The 22696-nt window shown below is 37.5% G+C and overlaps 1 protein-coding gene across 10 annotated transcripts in view; it reads left to right on the top strand.

Annotated features, from left to right (window-relative positions):
• The window catches only part of lrba (LPS-responsive vesicle trafficking, beach and anchor containing), a 218242-nt gene that overhangs the window by 186721 nt on the left and 8825 nt on the right, over positions 1-22696 (top strand). For 6 of the 10 annotated variants that reach the window (XM_077569992.1, XM_077569995.1, XM_077569997.1 and 3 more), the window contains 5 exons: positions 7938-8027; positions 12060-12252; positions 14759-14830; positions 17978-18133; positions 20782-20949. In XM_077569992.1, the coding sequence (XP_077426118.1) occupies positions 7938-8027; positions 12060-12252; positions 14759-14830; positions 17978-18133; positions 20782-20949 (679 nt within the window). The remainder of the gene's footprint in view (positions 1-7937; positions 8028-12059; positions 12253-14758; positions 14831-17977; positions 18134-20781; positions 20950-22696) is intronic. The other 4 variants (XM_077569996.1, XM_077569998.1, XM_077570001.1 and 1 more) reach the window with 1 other exon arrangement.

Here is a 22696-nt window from a genome sequence, read left to right on the forward strand (position 1 = left end):
TCTTTTTTACTCATTTGCGCCCAAAAACGTATAAATACGTTCCATTTTAAATATTACCATGCTGCCAAAGACGTATAAATACGTTTTTATGTTGTTGATTTTTATGCTAGAGCATACAGAAGGCTTTAATGCAGCCTCTGAGCTGAAGAGAATGCTTGAAGCAATTGTAGTTATTACAAAAAACGGCCCGCAGGTGGCAGCAGAGTATAAGCGATCAACCAGGGCCATGTTGCAAAAAGCTCCTTTACCTCCTGTTTTAAACAGATTTGTGAATAATGATGAAACCTAGCTATATTCTAATGCTAATTGCTGCAAAACTGAAACAAATAGAAATGTCTTTTTTTTCCTGATTAAACAAGAGATTTTAATGTTTCTTTTGGTAGGTTCCATGTTTTTATAGCAATAGAACACAATATTCTGTGGGCCTTGCAAAATCTGTCAAAATCCAGTAAAACAGCCGGGAGCAAAGGGAGTTGCTTCAGGTAAAATGGCTGCGAGTGAATGAGTTAACAATCAAAAAAGTGCAAAAGTTTTCCCAGGCCTGGTCTAGCGCAAACCTGCGAGGCTTCACATCTCAGGTCTCGCCCTCAGTCTGAGCTCGTTAATTAGTTAAATAAACCCACCTCGTGTCGTCCCCGCCAGCCGAGCCTCCCTCTCTCAAACCCGAGCCTGCGGGCGCAGCGAGCGGAAGTGCAGTCACGGGGGGCCTGCACCTCGTCACGCAACCCCCAAGAGGTGTGCGGAAGCTTTGAGACGACGAAGGGCGTGTCCCCAGGGTCGGCCATTACCAAACGACAAGCTGGCTTTGAGCTGGACTTGCGGTTTCTCCCGAAGGCTGTTCTTTGTCAAGGCAGCGAAGACGCACATTTGTGTTTGATTGGTGTTTGGTAGGAAGAAGTAGTTGACCGGGGAAGTGGCTTGTGTGTTCCTGGTTGCTCGCTTTGGTTTGGCAGCTGCGAGTTCCCATCTGGCCTCATCCAAACACGCCGACGAGGACGTTTGTTGATGCTTTGCATTGCATAAGCTTATTAAAAAGGCAAAACTTCGTGGCAAAGTTTAGCGAAGAGAGGCAGAAACAGTTTCTGAGTCGCTTTGGTCCTTATTTTGATATGCACACACACACACACACACACATAGTGGATATATATATAAAATAAAAAAAAAAAAGGTCTACACACCCCTTTTCACATGCCATGCCAAGCAAAACAAAATGAGACCAAGATACTGTAAATCATTTTCTTAACCTATAACCTGTACAGCTCTACTAAAAACAAGAGAACAATATAAGAGATTAAAATGTCCCCAAATAAACGGCTATAAGAATCACATCATTTTAATGGATACACAAGTCTGGAGGACCAAAACTGCCAACATTAAAAATAAATGACTGGGTAAATGAATAAAAGTGAAAATAAAAATGGATATAAAACATATAATTCAAAAATTAATTACAAAAAATAAAAATAAATGAAAATAAAAACAACAAAATACATCCCTGAATAAATAAATAAAAGTAAAATAATAATAATAATAATAATAAACGAGATTTAAAATATACAAATAAATATAAAAATAAAATGTCAAAATAAATACAAAAATAATTATATAAATATAATTAAATCAATCAATCAATAAAAATGCTCTGTGCTCACATTTATTTATTTCATGCTGCTGATATTTTTATTTATTGAGTGATATATAATTCAAATTAGATATTTATTTTTGTGTTTATTTCGACATTTATTTTTAGTTATTTTAATTTTTTTAATCTCGTTCTCATTTTTGTATTTATTTTTACTTTTATTTATTAATTTAGGGATATTTGTTTTTATTTTCATTTATATACATTTTTTTGTATTTAATTTCTGAATTATATTTTTTATATACATTTTTATTTTCACTTTTATTTATGTAGTCTTTTATTTATTTTTTAATTTTGGCAGTTTTGGTCTTCCACACACATACATCGTTATTAACTAAGTTATTATTATTATTTTATTTATTTTTTTAATCTACAAACAATGAGTGTTCCAAACGTGACGGTTGTAAAATCACACTGGTGCTCATTTTGAGAGCTTGACAAGTCGACATGCGCTTTACTAGAGTGGCAAATGCACATTCGTACACTTGCATGTTCATAAACGTGTGGACATGAACGGACATGATTGTGCGTGTTTGGCTTCTCTCAGTGACTTTGGAATATCTGAGCACAGTTTGGGGAATGTTGCCGAGACCGCTGCAGAAGCATGATTACTTCCTGTCTTGCCTCCGCTATGAGTGTGTGTGTGTGTGTGTGTGCGTGTGCAGATGCATTAATGCACATCTGTGTTGCCTCTGACCAAATAAAGAGAAGCACACAGCCGACGTCGCCTTCTCACGGCCGCTCAGGGCTTCCCCCTCTTTCGCCCGTGATTACGGGAAAATCCTGCAACTTCTCACAACGCAGAGCCTCGTCGGGATTGCGCACACTTCGCCGAATTCAGAAGGGTTACAAGCTGGCTGTTTATTTAGCCTTTGCGGGGTTTACAGTAAATCTCACTGTTTGATGAAGTCATATTTATTGGCAGTCTGGCAGGCCATGTCCAAAGCTGTTATTGTAAGACTACATCTTTTTTTCTTTTTCTTTTTTATACATTTTTCTTCTACTAAATATATCCACACAAAATGTCATTTGCGGGCTGTTGAGTGAAAGTCAAAATAACAGGTGGCACTATAAAGAGCCGTTTCTTTTTGCCTTGGTATAAATTTTGTGACAATAATAGCAAATTGAGGAGAAAGATTCATACATTTTGTAGTGATTATTAAATGCAATAATTCCCAGATCATACATTTTTATTTAGTGATATATTTATATATATATATATATAATATTTTATTCATTTCACTTTATTTATTTTTTAATTCAAGAACAGTTGAAATAATTTATCTTTTTTTTAAAAAAAATGAATTCATAATGATCAATGCAATCTGGCGATAATGGCAAAGTGAGCAAAACTAATTCATACATTGTGAATTTAAAGTGAAGAAGTGGAATAACTCTGTATACCTGAAGATTCTTGTCGTTATTATTTATTTTTATTTATTATTGTCATTATACATTGATTATCATTATATTTTAGTTTTTTTTTTAGTTATATCTCTTTACTTAAATTGTTTAATATTTCCCCATTTTCAAATCAAAAGAATAAAACAAGCAGTCATTCACATGACTGCAATTAATTTGTAATATTTGTCAAATATAACGATTAATTTCCCTCTTTTTAAATAGTGAAATAAAAATAAAACTACATTTTAATAAAAATTGCAAATGTTTTTATTAATTGTTTAAAAATAATTAAATATGACAAACTGATGTATTTAATTGATGTATTACATTTTTTGAAAAATTACATTGACTAAAAGTACAATATGTTATATACAAAAAAATTATCTCGCGTATAATTTGTGACATCATAAAAAGGAGACCAACCAACAGATAAAATGGAAATTTTCTACGTGCAATATTAAAATCAGATTTAATAATACATACATTTTTAAAAAGGCTTTTTTTGTCAGAATGTGTATAATCTATATTTGTCATCACTTTTTATTCCCCGCTTTGTGTTGTTGGCGCAGATTAGCATAAATTTCTCATGTTTGACATGCGGATCCGTCTTGTCGAGTGGCAGCGTAAATCAAGCGACGACGTGCGCGTTGGGAGCGGGTTGACACGCCATCTGAGGGCGTCGCCGCCATTTAAATGTATAGAATCTAGAAAAGCCTCATCAGACACGGGCCAGCGCCCCCAAAAGAGATTGGCCTTGGCGACAGCCCCCCCCCCCCACCAACTCCACACCGTATAATCACCTGCGTATAAGCCGGGACGCGCTGACCTACGGCGGAGACCTCGTAAACGTCACAGTAATGAAGACGGCTTGGGTGGCTGTGAGGAGTCGCTTCCATGCATTAGCTGACGATCCTGTTCTCACCAACATGCTACTTGGTCAGTTTGGTCAGTTTGGTCGGAATGTTGATGAGGGTTCGAGGAGGAACGTTTTGAGCGTGAGGATCTCCTACTAAGGAGACATTTTTTTAAAAAATATGTTGCAATAAGTGTAAACAAAAAAATAGTAAGAAAGAACCACAACATGAAGGTTATTAAGTTTTAAATAACTGGAGACATATAAATAAATGGGTCACTTTGACCCGCCACATAACAAGGCGGGCCAATGCAAAAATGCTTGCGCAGAGGAGAAGCCGACCTTTGTGACCTCGACCGATGCACTGCTGTCCTCTCACTTAGCACGCCGGCCGGCATGGAAAATGTTAGCGTTCTCCTCCCCGAATGGAAGTTGCAGTCATAGCGTGCCGCGTCTCCAATGTTTTCCCACAGTTGGACGAGGCGCTCTGAAGGATCCCTTTCACTACGCTCGCGCTCATGCGTGACTTGATGTCAACAAAATAAAGTCAACGCGCCTTTTCGCCCGCCACACAAAATCCCACAGACAATCGTGTAAACAATCGGGCGCTGTCGCGCTCAATGAAGTCAACCGCTGATGGAATGCGGTACGTTGAAGGAATAGCCAGACTTCAAAGTCACATGCTAAGCTAACGTAGTGGCCTACATTTTCTCTAAATTATTTTTTTAAAGAATAAAATTTAGAAAATAATAGCCTAGTCATCAATTTTACAGATTGACATGAAATTGGTGTCAATCATAACAAGAAACTATTTAAAAAATAATAATAATAATTTGAATACATTCCAGAGCTACTGTTATATATTCTTTTTTATTTATTTATTTTTATTTTTTTTACTTGATTGTAGTTTCACCCATCAACATGAAATTTGATATCATCGCAAGACACGTCTCAAGGACCCATGTCCAAAACTGGATAGGTAGTCAGCCATTTTGGGGGTAAATTGAAGGTCTCATATTTTGAACTCTTATGTGGGAATTTTTGGCTACAACTGTTTAGTAGGGATGTAACCATAATGACAATATCACGATATTAAAATTGCCACAGTATCGTCGTTGTCATGTCACGATATAAAAAGCAGCACATCTGTTAAAAAAAAAGTGCGATTGTATTCCATTTGTGTAAATCTAGCACCCTCTGGTGGCTAGTTTATTAACTCATTCACTGCCATCGACGGCTATAGACGTCAAAAATTAATTTGAACTATTTCTATTAATTTAACAATTTTCCCACTTTTGTTAACAAGAGTATGAATACCTTTTTTTTATTGTATTTGAACAGATGTCAAATTTATGATTAATCGTGAGTTAACTAGTGCAGTCATGCGATTAATTACGCTTAAAAATTCTAATCGCCTAATTTTTAATAATCTTTTCTTAAATTAAAAAAGATTATGAAAATTAAAAAAAGAAAAGAAAAGATAATTAAAAATTAGGGGCATCAGGTGATTAAAATTGGTAATCCTAATTAATCGCATGACTTCACGAGTTAACTCACGATTAATCACAAATTTCATATCTGTTCTAAATGTACAAAAAAATACTCTTGTTAACAAAAATGTAAAAAAATAAATTTAAACTAATAGAAATAGTTCAAATAAATTTTTGACGTCTATTGCTGTCAATGGCAGTGAATGAGTTAATGCAGTTTAATTTTAATTTGGAATGTTTTGGCTACTGCGGTGGTTATCTCATATAAATCATTCATACCAACAAATATATATATTTTTTAATATTCTTTTGCAAAATTGTGAGTTTTTACACAGTATCGTAAGTTTTTATTTCTTAATTTTTTTTATCGCCAACGTCCGTCCCCACAGTAATGTGATCATTAACGTATCGTAAGGTTCATATCATGATATTTATTGCATCGTTCTTTTTGGATATGGTTACATCCCTACTATTTAGGCATTAAAAACAGATGTTATTGATCAGCATGCGTTTCATAATAAGATGCACAAAAAAGTCATTAAGACTTTCACTGAACAGGAAGTCAGCCATGTTGGTTTGGACTTGCTGCCATTTTGGACAAATTATCTTGCAGGAGTTCCTCATAGTACAGAATTCATCCACTATGGCTGATTTAAACCAATTTTCATAATACAGTAGTTTTACTCGACAATTTGAATTTTTTATTTCATTTTTGTAAAGCAATGTTGTAAAATGAACACAGTAAAAATGGAGCCGCCGACTTGGTGTAAAATGATAATTTATTTTGACAAAAAATTTGAAATCAATGATGATGTGATCATTTCCAAACTCCCGCTTTTGTTGAAGCTCGTGTCACATTTGAGTTGCTTTGTTCAGGAAATGTGCTTTTAACATCAACGTGCTTTCAAGTTCATCTGTTTCCCATGCAAAATAGCTCTGGTGGGTCTGCCAGCGTGGTCTCGCTCTCACGGTGCTCCAAAAACCGTCACTCCCACGCCAGGCCGACACGCCGTCATCGTTTCGGAGCGTCCAGAAACTGTGATGCGGCTGGTTTTCGTGTCGCCTCGCTCTTATCGCACCTCACCTTTGATTGGCTTCGACCTGGCTTTTGTGCTGCCGCCTCAAATTTATTTGAGGATCACGTTGGAAAAGAATTTGATTGGTTTATTGTTTTAGTCGTTTAAAGCTTTCATAGTTCCAAGTATCGCATTTGTGGTCAATCGGCTGCCAAATCGACCGTACTGTATATTGATGCCACGGCTGTTTTTGATATATTTCAATAATTTCCCTCACGCTTTTCACACGGCAAACACTTTTACAGATACATAAAAAAATATATGCAATGTTTTTTTTTTGTCATTACACTTTTATATGGGAAATATGCCAAAAAATGTTCACTTGTATAATTAATATTCATAGACACTTTTTCCAAATATGTTCTTTATAACAGTGGAACCTCGTACAATTCGGACTTCAACCAAAAAAATCTGAGTAAAAAAGCTTGGGAACGGATTCATTGCATTTACATTATTTCTTATGGGAAAAAATGTTTCAGAGGTTGAACAATTCGGACTTTGAACACTTCGCAGGAACTAATTATGTTCAAACTGCAAGGTACCACTGTATTTTCTTTTGTAGTTTATTTTTTTAACTCATTCACTGCCATTGACGGCTTTAGACGTGAAAAATTCATTTGAACTTTTTTTGTTAGTTTAAAATTTTTTCCACTTTAAGCAAGAGTATGAAAACCTAGAAAAAAGTTTTTATTGTACATTCAGAACAGATATAAAATTTGTGATTAATCGTGAGTTAACTATTGAAGTCATGTGATTAATTACAATTAAAAAATGTCATCACCTGACGACCTAATTCATAATAATCTTTTCTTTTCTTTTATAAAAATAATTTTTTCAAAAACCTAATTTTTAATAATCTTTTCTTTTTTTAAATCTTTTTTCAAGAAAAGATCATTAAAATTAGGGCGTCAGGCGATTATTATTTTTTTTATTTGTAATTAATCGCATGACTTCAATAGTTAACTCATGATTAATCACAAATTTTAAATCTGGTCTAAATGTACTTTTTTTTTTCTTACTCTTGTTAACAAAAGTGTGGGGGGGGGGGAGTTAAACTAATAGAAATAGTTCAAATGAATTTTTGACGTCTCTAGCCGTCAATGGCAATGGACTTCTTTTAACGCTATTTTCATTGAAGATCTTATCATTGCATGGTCGTATTGACTCGACGGCGTGCGTCAGTCGTGGCGACAGTGAGCGGTGTGATCATGTCCAGAGGCCGCTTGGCCGGCGTCGACTCTGACATTTATGGTCCTATACCTCTTCATTAACACCACCTAACCAGCCTCCACGCCGCCGCCCTCCCATTCCCCGTGTGGAGGATGAATTGGCGTGTGCGTGTCAGGGGAGTGAGAAAGTGTGTTTATATGAACGAGAGTGCGCATTTATCCAAGCACCAGCTGATATGAAGCCAATCATTTTTTTTAGGCGTATCAGGGATGACCATGATGTTTTTTTTTGTGTCTTTCCAGGCTGTCGAGTCTCAGATTCAAAGTTTCGGGCAAACCCCCTGCCAGCTGCTCATCGAGCCGCACACACCGCGAAGCTCAGCCATGCAAGTGGTAAGTGCTTCTGTGCACGTTTTCCAGGTTTATTTCATGAAATATTTTTTTTTATTTTTATTTTTTTTCTGGAGAGCTCAGTATTGTTCATTCGGTAATTTTACCGATTTGACATGTCATCATCATTGCTCTCCTTTATTTATTTATTATTATTATTTTTTTTTTTTATTTTTTTTTTTTCTGGAGAGCTCAGTATTGTTCATTCGGTAATTGTACCGATTTGACATGTCATCATCATTGCTCTCCTTTATTTATTTATTATTATTATTATTTTTTATTTTATTTATTTTTTCTGGAGAGCTCAGTATTGTTCATTCGGTAATTTTACCGATTTGACATGTCATCATCATTGCTCTCCTTTATTTATTTATTTATTTATTTTTTTTTTTGTATGTGGGTGAGTATGTGTATGTGCGTGTGTGTGTATTCATTAGTTCACCTAAATCCTATTAAAAAATCCCATACCGTTCACCTAAACCGAACACTTCCAGCCAGAGTCGTGAGGCCGTCAGGAGACCCGAGGAAGGACCAAAGAAAATTATTATTATTCATGAAATAATTGTGGGAATGCTGAAGATGAATGCATGATTTTTATTCTCCACAAGTTTTTGGGCCGTGTAACAACTCCTATCATACCAGGAAATGTATTATAATTTCTCTGAAATGATTAAATCTCACCTTAGACAGATTGCAGTTACTTTTCTTTTTATTCATTTGTCGTTTAACTACAATTAAAAATGTGTAATTTTCACATAAATTATCTTTCAATTAACTTCATAAGCACATGCATTCAAATCTTATCATTCAGCTAACAGCATTTCGCTTTTCAGTATTCCCACGCAAGTTCTGCAGAATTTTCACTTTGCGAATTTCATGAAGGCGGGGCGTGGAAAGTTGAAGATAAAATTTAAAAAAATCAGCCCCTGGCAGCAGTTTCATTGAACGACATGAAATTTGGGGTACATGTATATCATAAGATGACACACAAAAAAAGTCTCAAGGACCTATGCCTGAAACCGAACAGGAAGTCCACTATTTTGGCCTGCAGTAGCCATTTTGGGGGGGTGAATTTCAGAAATACGGGCTTGGAATGTAGAAAGTAAAAAAAAATCAGTCCCTTCCACCAGTTTCACTGATTAGCATGTAATTTGGGGTACATATAAATCATAAGATGACGCACCAAAAAATTGTCAACGATCTATCCAGGAAGTCAGCCATTTTGACCTGAAATTGACTTTTTTTTTTTTTAAACATGCCTATTTTTTTCTCTTTTTAAATTAACCCCTTACACCAATTTCACTAATTGGCATGAAGTTTAGTGTACATGTCTATCATAACATGATGCACGAAAAAGTCTCAAGGACCAATGTCTGAAATTAAACAGGAAGTCAGCCATTTTGACCTGAAGTTGACTTTTTTTTTTTTTTTAACATGCCTATTTTTTTCTCTTTTTAAATTAACCCGTTACACCAATTTCACTAATTGGCATGAAATTTAGCTTACATGTCTATCATAACATGATGCACGAAAAAGTCTCAAGGACCAATGCCTGAAGTGAAAAAGGAAGTCAGCCATTTTGACCTGAAGTAGCCATTTTGGGGCTAATTTATACCCTTATATAATAAGTACTTTTTTTTTTAATTTTTTTTTTTAATTAACCTCTTCACCAATCTTACTAATTGGCATGAAATTTGGTGTACAAGGAAGTGTCGTTTTTTTTTGAATGGTCTTTCCAAAGAGGAGACCTGACAAACAGAACATGTGCTTGTTTTTGCGCATTTCCCACCGCCCGAGTTGGAAGCCTTCAGCAAAAAGTGCGGGCTGCATTTTAAGGGCCAAAAGCGAGGCTGCCTGTGATGGGCCCCGAACCCCCTTGAGTCCTTATTAGCGCAGCGTCCCTGTGGTGCTGACAGCTGCCCGCGGACCACCACAAACACACTCGCACACACGTCACACTCAACGCTTCACATGAGAGCTCATTCAAAAGAGATGTTTGCAAACCAAAAGATTCTTTACCTACTTTCATCTTTTAAAAAGAGTGCCGGCTTGTGAGCGAGCGCTAATGGTACTGTTAGTGTGTCTGGTTAGCTGTCACGCGCACACAGACACACACACACACACACACACACACACACACATGCCGAGACGCACATAAAGTGGATTTACTTGTGTTTGAACACGGATCTGATTCCTCTTTACACGCAGGGAAGCTAAATGCTGCTTCATGATTCATGGGATTAATGAAACAAGAGTTACAGCTGCATGAATCTACTTTTCATGGAAAATCCTTAAAATGATCATCAAATGGAATAGGAAAAAAAAGAACATCTTCCCAAGTAGGAATTTGTCAAAGTACATGCCCTGGAATTCATCCAAAATTCCGGCTTCGAATCAAAATGGCCAATTTTTGGGGTGAGTCCTTCAGGCTTTGTGGCGCATCTACGCTCATTATGATGCACACATCCAGCCATTTTTAGTGTTGACCGGTGAAACTAGTGGCGACGCCTGATTTTGTTGTTTTTCCCAACCTACCAAGCTTCTTTTTTGTGGAGTTGTCATCCAAAATGGCTGCTTCAACCCAAAATAGCCAATTTCATGTTCAATTTCTATTATCGTCACCACTATTTTTTTGTAACATTAAAAAAAAAAATAATAATCTTTGCTACTTATTGCTATTATTTTGGAACCGTTTTTTAAATTAAATCTTTATGATTTTTTTTTTTTTCAATTTTGCAGTCTTTGACTTTATGACTGCTAACAGAGGAGATGCGGAACTAATTTTATGTCATTAAAGTTCTTTGCTATTCTGTTTTCTGTTTCCGTTCTATTTGTACTACTAACTTAACTGCTTTATAAAATGTACTATTTTCTGCAGTTTTTTTAAAACAATTTTTTATGTTCGCTGCTATTTAGCTATCATTGCTATTAGTTTAGTGACTTCAGTGAGAATTAGCGCTTCAGAGAGAGAATGAATATTTTGTTTTGCTGTTTCTAGTGCCATTATTGCAAAACTGCCAGTTTTTGGTGTCTTTACAACATCTTCACTACTTCTCTCTTTTCTATTGTTCTGTGTTTTTGATAGCTTTTTTTTTTTTTTACTAGTATTTGTGAGCTCAAATTTCAAGGCAACAAATTTGGATAAAAATGTAATTGGGCAATTCAACAGAATATTTGTTTGCTTTGTTGTGCTAACTAACATTGTTGCCATAAATGACAATAATTTACATTTTAAAGTTGTTGCAAAGTTAAATTACTGTTGTTAGTAATTTGTGTGTTATTTTCTCTAGTGCACTACTATTTACTGCTATGTTTACTATTTTTTATTTTATATGCTCTAAATGCCAGATTTGTTCTGGGTCAATTAACTCATTCACTCCCAGCCATTTTCACTGAAGCAACCCCCTTCACTCTCTGCTGTTTTACTGGATTTTGACTGATTTTGCAAGGCCCACAGAATATTCTGTTCTATTGCTATAAAAACATGAAACCTACAAAAAGAAACATTAGAATCATCGGGGGGGGGGGGTGAGTATATTTCTATCTATTTCTGTTTTGCATCAATTAGCATTATAATATAGCTAAGTTTCATCATTAGTCAAAAATTTGTTTAGAACTGTGGGTAAATGAGCTTTTTTTTTCTCAACATAGCCCTGGTTGATCTCTTTTGCTCTGCTCCCACCTGCTGGCCGTTTTGTAATAACTATCATTTCTTCTCCGTTTTTCTCTGCAGTTGAGAGGCTGTATCAAAGCCCTCTGTGTGCTCTAGCATTAAAAAAAAACAAAAACATAACTTTTAAATACATCTTTGGGAGATTTAAAATAGAACGTATTTATACATTTTTGGGACCAAATGAGTGGAAAAACCATGTCTCTTCTGAAAGTCACTATTTCTAGCCCCTAGCCTAACTTTCTTTCTCTTTCTCTTTCTCTTTCTCTTTCTTCCCCATTAAAACCATGTTTCCCACTTTCCATCCTCATCGTATCCGCATGTCGCCGCCATCCCTGGTTTTGTCGGGGGGGTCACTTGAACAGTATCTTCTCCTGCAGACGCCGCTGATGTTCACGGAGCAGATGCAGCAGGACGTCATCATGGTGCTGAAGTTCCCGTCCAACTCGCCCGTGAGCCACGTGGCCGCCAACACGCAGCCGGGCCAGGCGGCGCCCGCCGTCATCACCGTCACCGCCAGCCGCGTCTTCGCCGTCAACAAGTGGCACGGCCTGGCAGGTCAGACGCCGAGACGTGCGCTTTCATTGTGTCATTGACGAGTTCTCATTATTGCTTTGAGAAAGTCTTTTTTAAAAAAAAATTTTTTAAATATACTTTATTAACTTTTTCTACTCACTCTTTGTGTCATTGGGTGTCAAAAACACTCTTTTAATTTTATTCAGTTATTTATTTATATTCATTATATACTTGATATACTGTAATACAAAAATATGGCCGCAAAAGTTCATATTATTCTTTCATTTTTATTTGGCGTGACATATTTATTAATTGTAATATTTATTTGTATTTACTTCTTTGCTACTGTCTTTATCAGTAATTTAGGTATCTCCAGAAAAGAGAGAAAAAAAGAAAGAAAAGTAATTTAGGTATCTTTGTTATCTTTCCATTCATTGCGATCTTTTAGCTTGCTATATTTACAAAAAAAAAAAATACTTTATTTTATTTTATTTGCTTTTTTTGCAAAATGTTTAATGATTTTTATTACTGTACTTTTTATTTTTATTTTTGCTGCTTTTACTTGGTTTTGTTTTACTTTTTGTTGCCATTATTATAATTTCTACTATTTTGCGATCTATACTTGCTGTTTTTACTACAAATTTTTGCTATTCTAAACAATTTTTTTTTTCTATTTGAACTTTTATTTGATCTATTTCCATGTGACCCTCGTGATGAATAAGCAGTTACGAAAATGGATGGATGGATGGATTTGATCTATTTTCCCCTAATTATACACTTATAGCTATTTGTTACGATTTGTATTATATTTTTTTTAAAGTTTTTTTCTATTTTGCTATCTTACTAAATTTTTCTATATTTACTACTGCCTTTGCTATCTTTACTACAAATTTTCTTCTTAACTCCCTTTTTTTTTTGTGTGGTGTATTATTTTATTATTTCTTTGTTACATCACTTTTTTGATTACTGGGAAGAATTTGTTGTCATTTTCCCGGCATTGTCGTTCCCGAGATCTGCAACCACAGAAGAATTTTTGTCCACCCCCGGTTCATCTTCTCCTGGTCTGGTGCAGGCTGGCCTTTGATTTAGCAGACAGTTGACTGCATGGACTGTGTGCGTTTGGATCAAATGTGACACCCCGAGCAGCCTTCATTTGGCCAAACGTCCACCTCGGTGCATCATCTGAGACTGATTCGATCCCGGGCCATCCAACATAACGGGAGGAATATTAAATTTGATATTCCTAAATTTGTGAAAGTGAAGGCCGATCAAATGGAGTCAAGCAGCAACCATTTGGCCGCACTGCTGACATCCAAGTGGCTTAGTTAGTAATGTGTACGTTTTATTGGGGATACGGTGTGAAATAGTCGTTAATTCACAGTCGTATATTCGCACATCAGATTAGTTCAAATTTAACGAGGGGATAAAACATGATGTATGGATTATGTATTCATTAATTCTGACTTTTTTAAACATATAACAGGGATGTGATTTTTCCGCTAATTCGCGGAATTCCGCTTTTTTTTATCTCCCCCCCCCAAAAAAAAATTCCGTTTTTTTTTTTTTTTTTTTTTTTTTTTTTTAGTAGTTCATTGTGTATGCACATGACTCCGACAGATAACATCTTCTGCTATAACAAAGACATTTGTGGTATGCTCTAATATGAGTTACTTTTCATTTGGTCATGATACAATTATTTGTTCATGAAATTTGAACTCTTCAACATTATTTATGTGTTAACTTAGTAATCACATTAGTTAGATATGATGATATTCTCAGTGATAGTTTTTAAAAGCAAAGGCAGTCCAATGTTTTTGAATGTGACTGATTTTGAGTTGACTAAAACTGCCATTTTATATGGGATAGTTCAATATACATTGAAAATTTATGCTGTTGTTTTGTCTATTTCTTTGTCATGTGAGTGCATTGAAAGTACTTAAAAACACGGAAAACCCATGAGCTCCGGGGGGCAAAGCCCCCCTTGTCCCCCCACCAGGGCACTGCCCTGGACCTAGCTGGGTGCCAGCGGCCTCCAAACCCCCGGCTAAATTTTCAGATAATTTCACTTTGGTCAAATCACATCCCTGATATAATCAACTTTTTCCTCAAATATATTTCATTATTATATATATATATTAAAAAAAAGACTATTCCCCTAAAATATACAGCACAAAGATTCCACTAGAGTAACAATTTTAATACTTTGGCCTGAGCCCAAAAACGAAATTGAGATTTTCACAATTTGTGAATGAATGCCAAGCCGTGAATATGGAAGGTTGAGGTCAATTAGATTTTTTTCTCTCTCAAAATTCTGACTTCAAAATCTACTATTTTGTAAATAATACACACATTTTCTTTTCACACTTTGCTCTGTGCATCTTTTTGGTACATCATGAATGACAAGCGGTTAGGAAAATGAATGCGTATGTGGGGTGCGAGGGGGGGGGGGGGGGTTGTGGCGAGTGACCCGATGACTGTGACTATAATGAAGTCTAATCCACCTGGTGACATTCCAATAATAATCCCGTGTGTTTCCTTTCCCTTTCAGGTCATCCCAGCTCAGCGGTGCAGCAGCCGGAGCAGCAGTACCAACTTCCCGTGGAGATCGACCCTCTCGTCGGTACGTTTCCTTTTTTTTTTCTTTTTTTTTTTCTCTCCGAGCACAAGCTCATACGTGCATGAAATGATTTTTGCGAGCGTAGATGCTCGTCTTTCGGTGATCTAGACGCCGCTCCAGCACGCCGCCATTTGCATGCAAATTGGAATGCAATGAGCTGTGGCCCGGCCAGGCATTTCATCATCAAGCCTCCCTCAACCCCACGCGCTACCGCCACCAACACCCTTTCTCCTTTTCCATAACCACCCCCCCGCACCCCACCCACCCTCCCCTCCAATGCATCCTCTTTGCTTTAATTTGAGCGCCGGGAAAAGGACGCATGTCAGCCGCAATGAATACGAATGCGGTAATAATGCGTGATTGAGAACGCGCCGACGATGGGCTGTCAGGACAAATATGGCTGCTTCTCATCCTTCGCGACTTGTTGATGATGATGATGATGCGGAGGAGGAGGAGGAGGAGGAGGAGGAGTGGTGGAAGTGGGCTGCACTCATGTGTTGAGAGACTTCACCTCACTTAACATTGTGGACACGCATCGGTCACTTTATTAGGGACACCATCACCATCTCTTGAGAGCTGTATTTAAATCCTTGTCTTCATTTTGGGATTGAGGGTATCAAGGAGGCTCTTCATTTAAGTCAAGTGAACCCCGTGGGGTTTATCGCAATGGGATAAGATTTTCCCACAGTAGTTAACTCTTTGACTTCCAAAAACGTTAAATAACGTTTAGTAAAATCCTATGGAGTGCCAAAGACGTTAAAAGACGTTTGTTTCAAAACAGAGGTGAAACTAACCATTTTCTATTGTTGATTACTGAAAAACGGAATAAGGTAGAAACAAACTTTTTTTTCTGATGAAAGATGAGAGTTCAATCTTTCATTTGGTAGTATGTGTGTTTCCATAGTCCAAACACATAATTTTCTGTGGACCTTGAAAGATCAGTCAAAATGCTTAAATCGGCTGGCACCCACGGCATCCCTTTTCTGAAAACGTCAGAGTTAAAAATTGGACCATTTAAAAAAAGAAAAAGGACATTTTACAACTCCCACAGGATTTTTAATCACATATATTCTTATTAAATCATATTTAAATGCTAAAAACATACAAACCTTAAATGTGTAGAAAATAGTATAATATTTATAAGTGCTATTTGTTGTAAATTCCCCTAGATGGCAGTAATGCCAAAAGTATGGAGTTCCATTGCCGGGTATGTTGAACAAGAATTAAGCAGAATCAGTACAATGGCAGCATAAGTTCTTCATGGATAGAGTGGATGGATGGATGGATGGATGGAGCAGAAGGATGGATGGATAGAGTGGATGGATAAAGCGGATGGATGGATGATAGATGGATGGATGAGTGGATGGAGCGGAAGTATGGATGATAGAGCGGATGGATGGTTGAATGGAGCAGATGGATGAATGAATGGATGGATGGATGATAGAGCATATGGATGAAGAGAGCGGATAGATGGATAGAGCGGATGGATGGATGGATGGATGGATGGAGCAGATAAATAGATCACTAGACTGAGCGACTCATTGATCATTTCGATACCAGCCGTATATTGTAGCTAGAAAATTTGTGTTTTTTTTAGACACGTGTCATATTTGTGTTTTGCTGTTAACGGTGTAACCAACCCAAAAAAAACGGAGAGTTGTCCATCACTGAAAAAAAGAAGCAATTGTGAATGAGTGAGAGATGGTTTCAGATCGATAAAGGATTAAAAACGACGTAACAAATTGAGTCTGCGGTGGCGTTCGTCTCCCACCTCGCGTTTCCTGTTACACTGTGAGTGCGTCCACTGAGCCGACCTTGTGCTTATCAGGAATATATTTACATTTTGCGCATTTCCAAAAGCAGCGCTGGGAAACGTCAAGCGCGTTGTGCAGGTGCCGCTGGACTTTCTCACATTTTGTGGAGGCTCCTCTTGACACCTGTTCTCGCGCCTTTTCGACACCCCCGCATTCCAAATGGACTCATCCGTCAAATAAAATAAACTCAAGGATCCCTCTTACGGTTGAGAGTGTGTCAGTAAAGTGTACTTACTCTCCCGCCGTCCGCCGCCCGCGCCGCCGGGAGGTGAAGTCTACGTCGTTATTCAGCCTCTCCGGGCCCGTAAACACCACCGTCAGCGTTGGTTTATGTTTTCTTTCTTTAATCGCCGTGGCAACAAAATAGAATGCAACTGCGTCGGAATGTGACCCTTGCTCGTGTATTTCTTGTATTTTTATTGCTGTCATTATCAGATGTCGTTTTTGTTTATTACGCCCGAAGCACTAAATAGCGGATTTAGCGGATTTTGACTGGATTAACTCAAGATCAGAAAGAAAAAATAATCCCGTGTTGTTAATATAAAGAATGTGCGGGAGGAAAGGCTCGGGAAGCGAATAAACTATGCCTAAAGAAGATATGGAAATTGATAAGGTGTGGATCTATTAAGCTGTTTTTCGGACTTCAGCAGTGAACACGTTTTGGTTGCATTTTTAACTTCCGCTTCTAACTGTGGAAAAGTTGTTCTTTTTAGTTTAAAATGGCTGACTTTAACTTGAATTGTGGCCAAAAGTAGAATTCTAGTCAGTTATTGTGCCTTTTGGGGCTGTAAATATAAATCCTTGTGGTGGTGGATCAGCATGCTAAACTAGCTAGCAAGCTAGCTCGCTAGCTAGCTGGAGAGAGAATCCTTTTATTTGTTCCCATGAGATCCAATTTCTTCTTCTACTTTTGGTGGTTGGCAAATATTTTTGGTGTGTTACCACCACATAAAAAAATGGAGTGTGTGCTTCTAAAAAAAAAACTTTAAAATAGTTAGAAGTAAAAGTTCTTAATCTTGTTCGCTACGGTCAACACGATTTAGGGAACGGGCGGATTTTGGGTGCGAGTCAACCGGCACTGTTTTTGGTCAATTAAATTTCCCACAACAAATGAGACTTATTCTCCAGAGTGACTTTTTCTTCTTGTTCTTCTTCATAAAGCATTTTAATAATTTATCGGGTGCCACGAACAAAAGTATTTCGCTGTAACGGGCAAATGGACAAGCCCTTCCCCCAACTCGTCCGTTAAATCCAGCTTTCACTCGACATGGAACTTAACAATAGTGTTCTCGAGTTCTTCTCATTTTGAAGTGTTTTTCGCCCCCACTCTTCCCAGCCAACAACATGGGCAGCCACCGGCGGCAGATCTCGGACCTCCTGGACCAGAGCATCCAGATCGGCTCGCAGTGTTTCGTGGTGACGGCCGACAATCGCTTCATCCTGCTCTGCGGCTTCTGGGATAAGAGTTTCCGCATCTACTCCACCGACACGGGTAGAGTAACTCGTGTAACTCATGCAACATGTAACTTTTGTGATTGAAATGATTCATCTTGGTCTCCTTTTTTTTTTTTTTTTTTTAACATCACAGACACCTGCCATTTGAAACAGGGGGTGTGTAGACTTTTGATATCCCCTGTATGCAACTTATATATATCCATAATGAATTTTCTATAGAAAACTTATGCGTTTGTGTTTTGCCTGTGCTCTTGTGAGTAACCGACCGAGCCTTTCTGTGGTTTTTCCCATTAAGCCAAATGTCAGCCGGGAACACAGGATGCAAATTGCAGCTTGATTGGCGTGAAATCTGTTGAACCCAATCATGCAGCAAAAGGGCACAAACGTAAAGCGCTCGAAAAGGGAAAGGTGCCCTCATGGCCTTTACTCTAGCACCATCCTCAGGACACACCCAACGGCACCAACCTTCTAGTTGGATGCTCCTGGTTTTTACAATGACATCATAAGCAAGAAAATATTCTTTTCAACTTCATTGATATTCTACCATTTGTCATTTAACGGTTATCTTTACAGAAAGTTGCATTTATTGGACTCATACATTTAAATACTTTTTTTTTGTTTAATATTTTTAAGTATTTTTTAATTGACAAATGACACAAGCTTAAATGATTCATTCTATTTATTTTTATTAATAGTTTATTTAAAACAATAAAACACAAAATATTAATAACAAAAAAGTGTGTTTCTTTAGGGAGTAAATATTATTTAAATTAATTTGAATACAACTCATTTCTTTTTTTTTAAACACTTAAGAGCAAAAAAAATAAACATGTACGACCCACTCAAAACTGCATTATTTTATGTAATTTTTTTCATATATATTTTTCTTAATTAATGCAATAATTTAATCATTGTCATTATTTTTAGAACACTAATATAAAGTACCAGAAATGATTACAAATTACACCAACCAACCACCACACCCCCAAAAAAAGAGTCCTTGCATTTTTTTTTAATAGTATAATTAAAATTGCATTAAAAAAAAATACAAGAAGGATTTTTTAAACACTAAGTGCAGGAAATAAATCTATTTAAAAACTTTTTTTATTCCATGCATTTTTGTTTATTTTTGATAATAAAATTAGTAAATAAAATTCCTACGGTGATTTTGTAAGGACTCAGCGAGCAACAATTTAAACAAAACTTAATTTTATTTAAACACTAACTACTGAAAAATATAAATGACAATCTTTTAAAAAAAATAAAAAATTAAATAATATTCCAACCATAATCACTATAACTTGCAATAGTCACATACTGTTTATCAGCAGGATCACAATAATGTCCATTTATTTATTCAAAGTCATCATTATCTTTTGACGGTATTATAGTCCGACATCACCAACTGTGTTTCTCATTATTATTATTTTTATTTTTTTTTACTATTTTGATAAATGAGGCCATTTTTAGTGCAATTCACCGAAAGCTGTTCCTAATATTTTGTCTGTGGTTGTTTCCAACCAATACAGCCATCAGGGAGCAGGTCAGGGGTCCTAAATGAAACTGTCCCCGGGCTTCATCTCCACGCAGCTCTTTGCTTTCTTCTTCTTCTTCTTTGCACTTGCAATCCTCCACGAAACGCCTTGGAATCAATTTCACCGGGGCCGTGCCCCCCCCTCACCCCCTCCCCTCATGTTTAATAGAGGGCGGTGTGTGTATGTGTAAGGATGGCTCTATTGTGTTGCTGCCACGGGGGTGTACAAGTGGAACACAGTTTAATCGCACACGCTCAACAGCTGCCACCAAAGCCCCCCCCCCCCCCAATGTGTTCCACAACGGGGGGGGTTAACAATCACATAGAGATGATTGCTACATGTAGCCTCACACATCCAATTTAGCGCGTGTGTGCGCGCGCCCCTGAGAGAGAATGATTGTCACAGGAAGTGTACGTGTGAGAGTGCGCGTAAGCGAGAGAGCGCACGCATGTGTGAGGACATGAAAATGAATGCGTGTGCGTTCAAGACCGTCACATCGGTGTGTTTATCAAGATGTCAAACATTTTACATGGTTGTTTTTTTTAAGACGCCCGCTTTAATAACACTCATCTTTTCACGCTGATACAACTCAATTAGGTGGACAGATTTTTTTTGTGTTTTTTTTATTTTTTATGCAAATGTCAAGCAGGAGTTTGACGGGCCGAGGTCGCACTTAATGAGGATTAGATGTCGACGGAGGGCTGAAATCTGACAGCAATTAGCCTCTCGCGCGCTCAGACACGGACGCGGGACAAATATTTATTCTCGCGCTCGTGTTGATCGTGCCGAACCGGCGGACGGACGATGACAAACTGCAAACACAGCCGCCGTGACGCCCCGCGATTATCTCGTCATTCGCGTTCAAGTGCCATAACATTAGCTACATTTCACTTTCTGCACATGTAAAGATAATAAATGCTTATTATGTATTTAAGCATATCGGATTCACTATCGTCTGCTAGCTTAATGCTAACACGTAAGAGCAACACAACGCAGACAGAACATACAATAATGCTCACTGGCATATATTCTTTATCCTCTGCAAAAAGCGAGCAGTATTGCATTTGACTTGACCTTCTTACCTTTATTAGTCAAAGTACAAAACGACTTTGTGGCGACGCTTACTTTTGTTTTGTGTTTTTGTCCGCAGGCAAGCTGACTCAGATCGTGTTCGGTCACCGCGACGTGGTGACGTGTCTGGCCCGGTCAGAGTCGTACATCGGGGGCGACTGCTACGTGCTGTCGGGCTCGCGTGACGCCACCCTGCTGCTGTGGTACTGGAACGGAAAGCTCAGCAGCATCGGGGAGAGCCCGGCCAGTAAGTGGCAAACACACACATGCGATACGGAGTGGGGGGGGTTATATTATAGTCACAGATTTATTTTTCATTTTTATTTATTTATTTTTTATTGTGGGTGGGGGGGCTGAGGTCCCCCCCCCCCTTTTCCACTTTTTGGGGGGAAAATATATATTGATGGTTTATCATCGTTCTTTAAAAAAATGTGGGTGTTTTATTATGACTTTGAGCCTATAAGCCTTAAAAATAAGTTTTAGCCTGTAATTCTCATACTTTTACGATATATATCTTATTCTTTTTTAAAGTTTGAAATCCAACTATACTCAAAGTATTCTGGATTTTTTTATGGATTTTTTTTATTGTGGGACTTTTCTAGTAATATTAAGCCTTTTGGGGGAAAAATAATAATATATGACTTTATTTTGATTTTACTTTGTAGTATTGTTTTTTGTATTTATAACTTAATTTTTAAAGACACTGGTATGATTTTTTCTGCTCTTAATATTTCCACTTAATTGTCATTATTATTTTGCCTTTTTAATGTGAATTTTTTTTCATGATATTACAAACCTTACTCTTAAAACACGAAAACTTAAAAAACTTTTTTTTCCCCATTTAATATTTTAACTTTTTCCCCCTCATAAACCTTATTCCGCCTTACATTAGAATGCTATTCTGTATTCTCGTCACTCGAACGCGCATCTTTGACTTACATAATGCGTCGGTTGGTTGTCGCTTGTTGCTATGCAGGATTTGTCGCACATCAACTAATGGAAAAGTCCACAATCAAACCACTACCGGTACTCTGCATTCAATATAAATCCAGTTTTTGGAAAGAATAGCGCCATCTGGTGGGGCAATATTCAGTCCCAGCTGGAGAGCTGTGATGTTGTGATTTACACTTGTAAAGTAACATCTAGTTTCATGTGACCGGGGGGGGGTGGGGGGGGCTCCAGCACACAGATTGGGTTTCCTGTGTGTGTGTGTGTGTTTGTCTGTGGAGTGAAAGTGAAGGCCACTTAGAGACGTTCAAAACGTGACGTTCTGGTGGGGAATGGGGGGGGAAGTCGCCGGTCGGCACATGAAAGCTCAGCACCCCTCCGAGAAGGGTGGAGGGGGGGGTGGAGGTCACACGGTCGATAAAAAGTGAAAAATGTCACTTTTGCGGAGGTCCGGGGGAGGGTGCGAGGGGGTCTCTTCGTCATGTGGTACATAACATGTGGTATTAGCCGCCATGAAAGCATAGCGCACGCATGAGTCAGTGGAGGCTAATTTGCCGGACGAACGCGTTGTTGTTAAGTGATGTGTTACAAACGCACTCTCACGGTTACCAATCATTAACAATGAAAGTAACATTGAATATGGATTACATCACATTTATGTAAATATTCATATCATGTGATTATATTTTGCATTATTTTTTTGTATAATTACCACTATATAATTTGTGTTCTATGTATGTCAGCGTGCAGGCTAAGTTAGCCCACGAGCTAACCGCTAGCTTACGAATTAGCGGCTATTTGGGAGTAATGTGCCGGCTAACTGTTAGCCCGCGAGCTAACTGTTAGCCCGCGAGCTAACTGTTAGCCCGCGAGCTAACTGTTAGCCTGCGAATTAGCAGCTATTTGGGAGTTAGCGTGCGCTTTAAGGGTTAACCCGTGAGTTTTTATTACTAAATATTTTGACACCAACTTTTTCTTTTTTTTCTACAAATGAATATCGGCCCTGAAAAAAACTTTCTCTTTTTTTTTTACTCTAACAAAAATTA

This window comes from Vanacampus margaritifer, chromosome 7 (assembly GCF_051991255.1).
Source record: "Vanacampus margaritifer isolate UIUO_Vmar chromosome 7, RoL_Vmar_1.0, whole genome shotgun sequence".
In the NCBI taxonomy this organism is placed as follows: Eukaryota; Metazoa; Chordata; class Actinopteri; order Syngnathiformes; family Syngnathidae; genus Vanacampus; species Vanacampus margaritifer.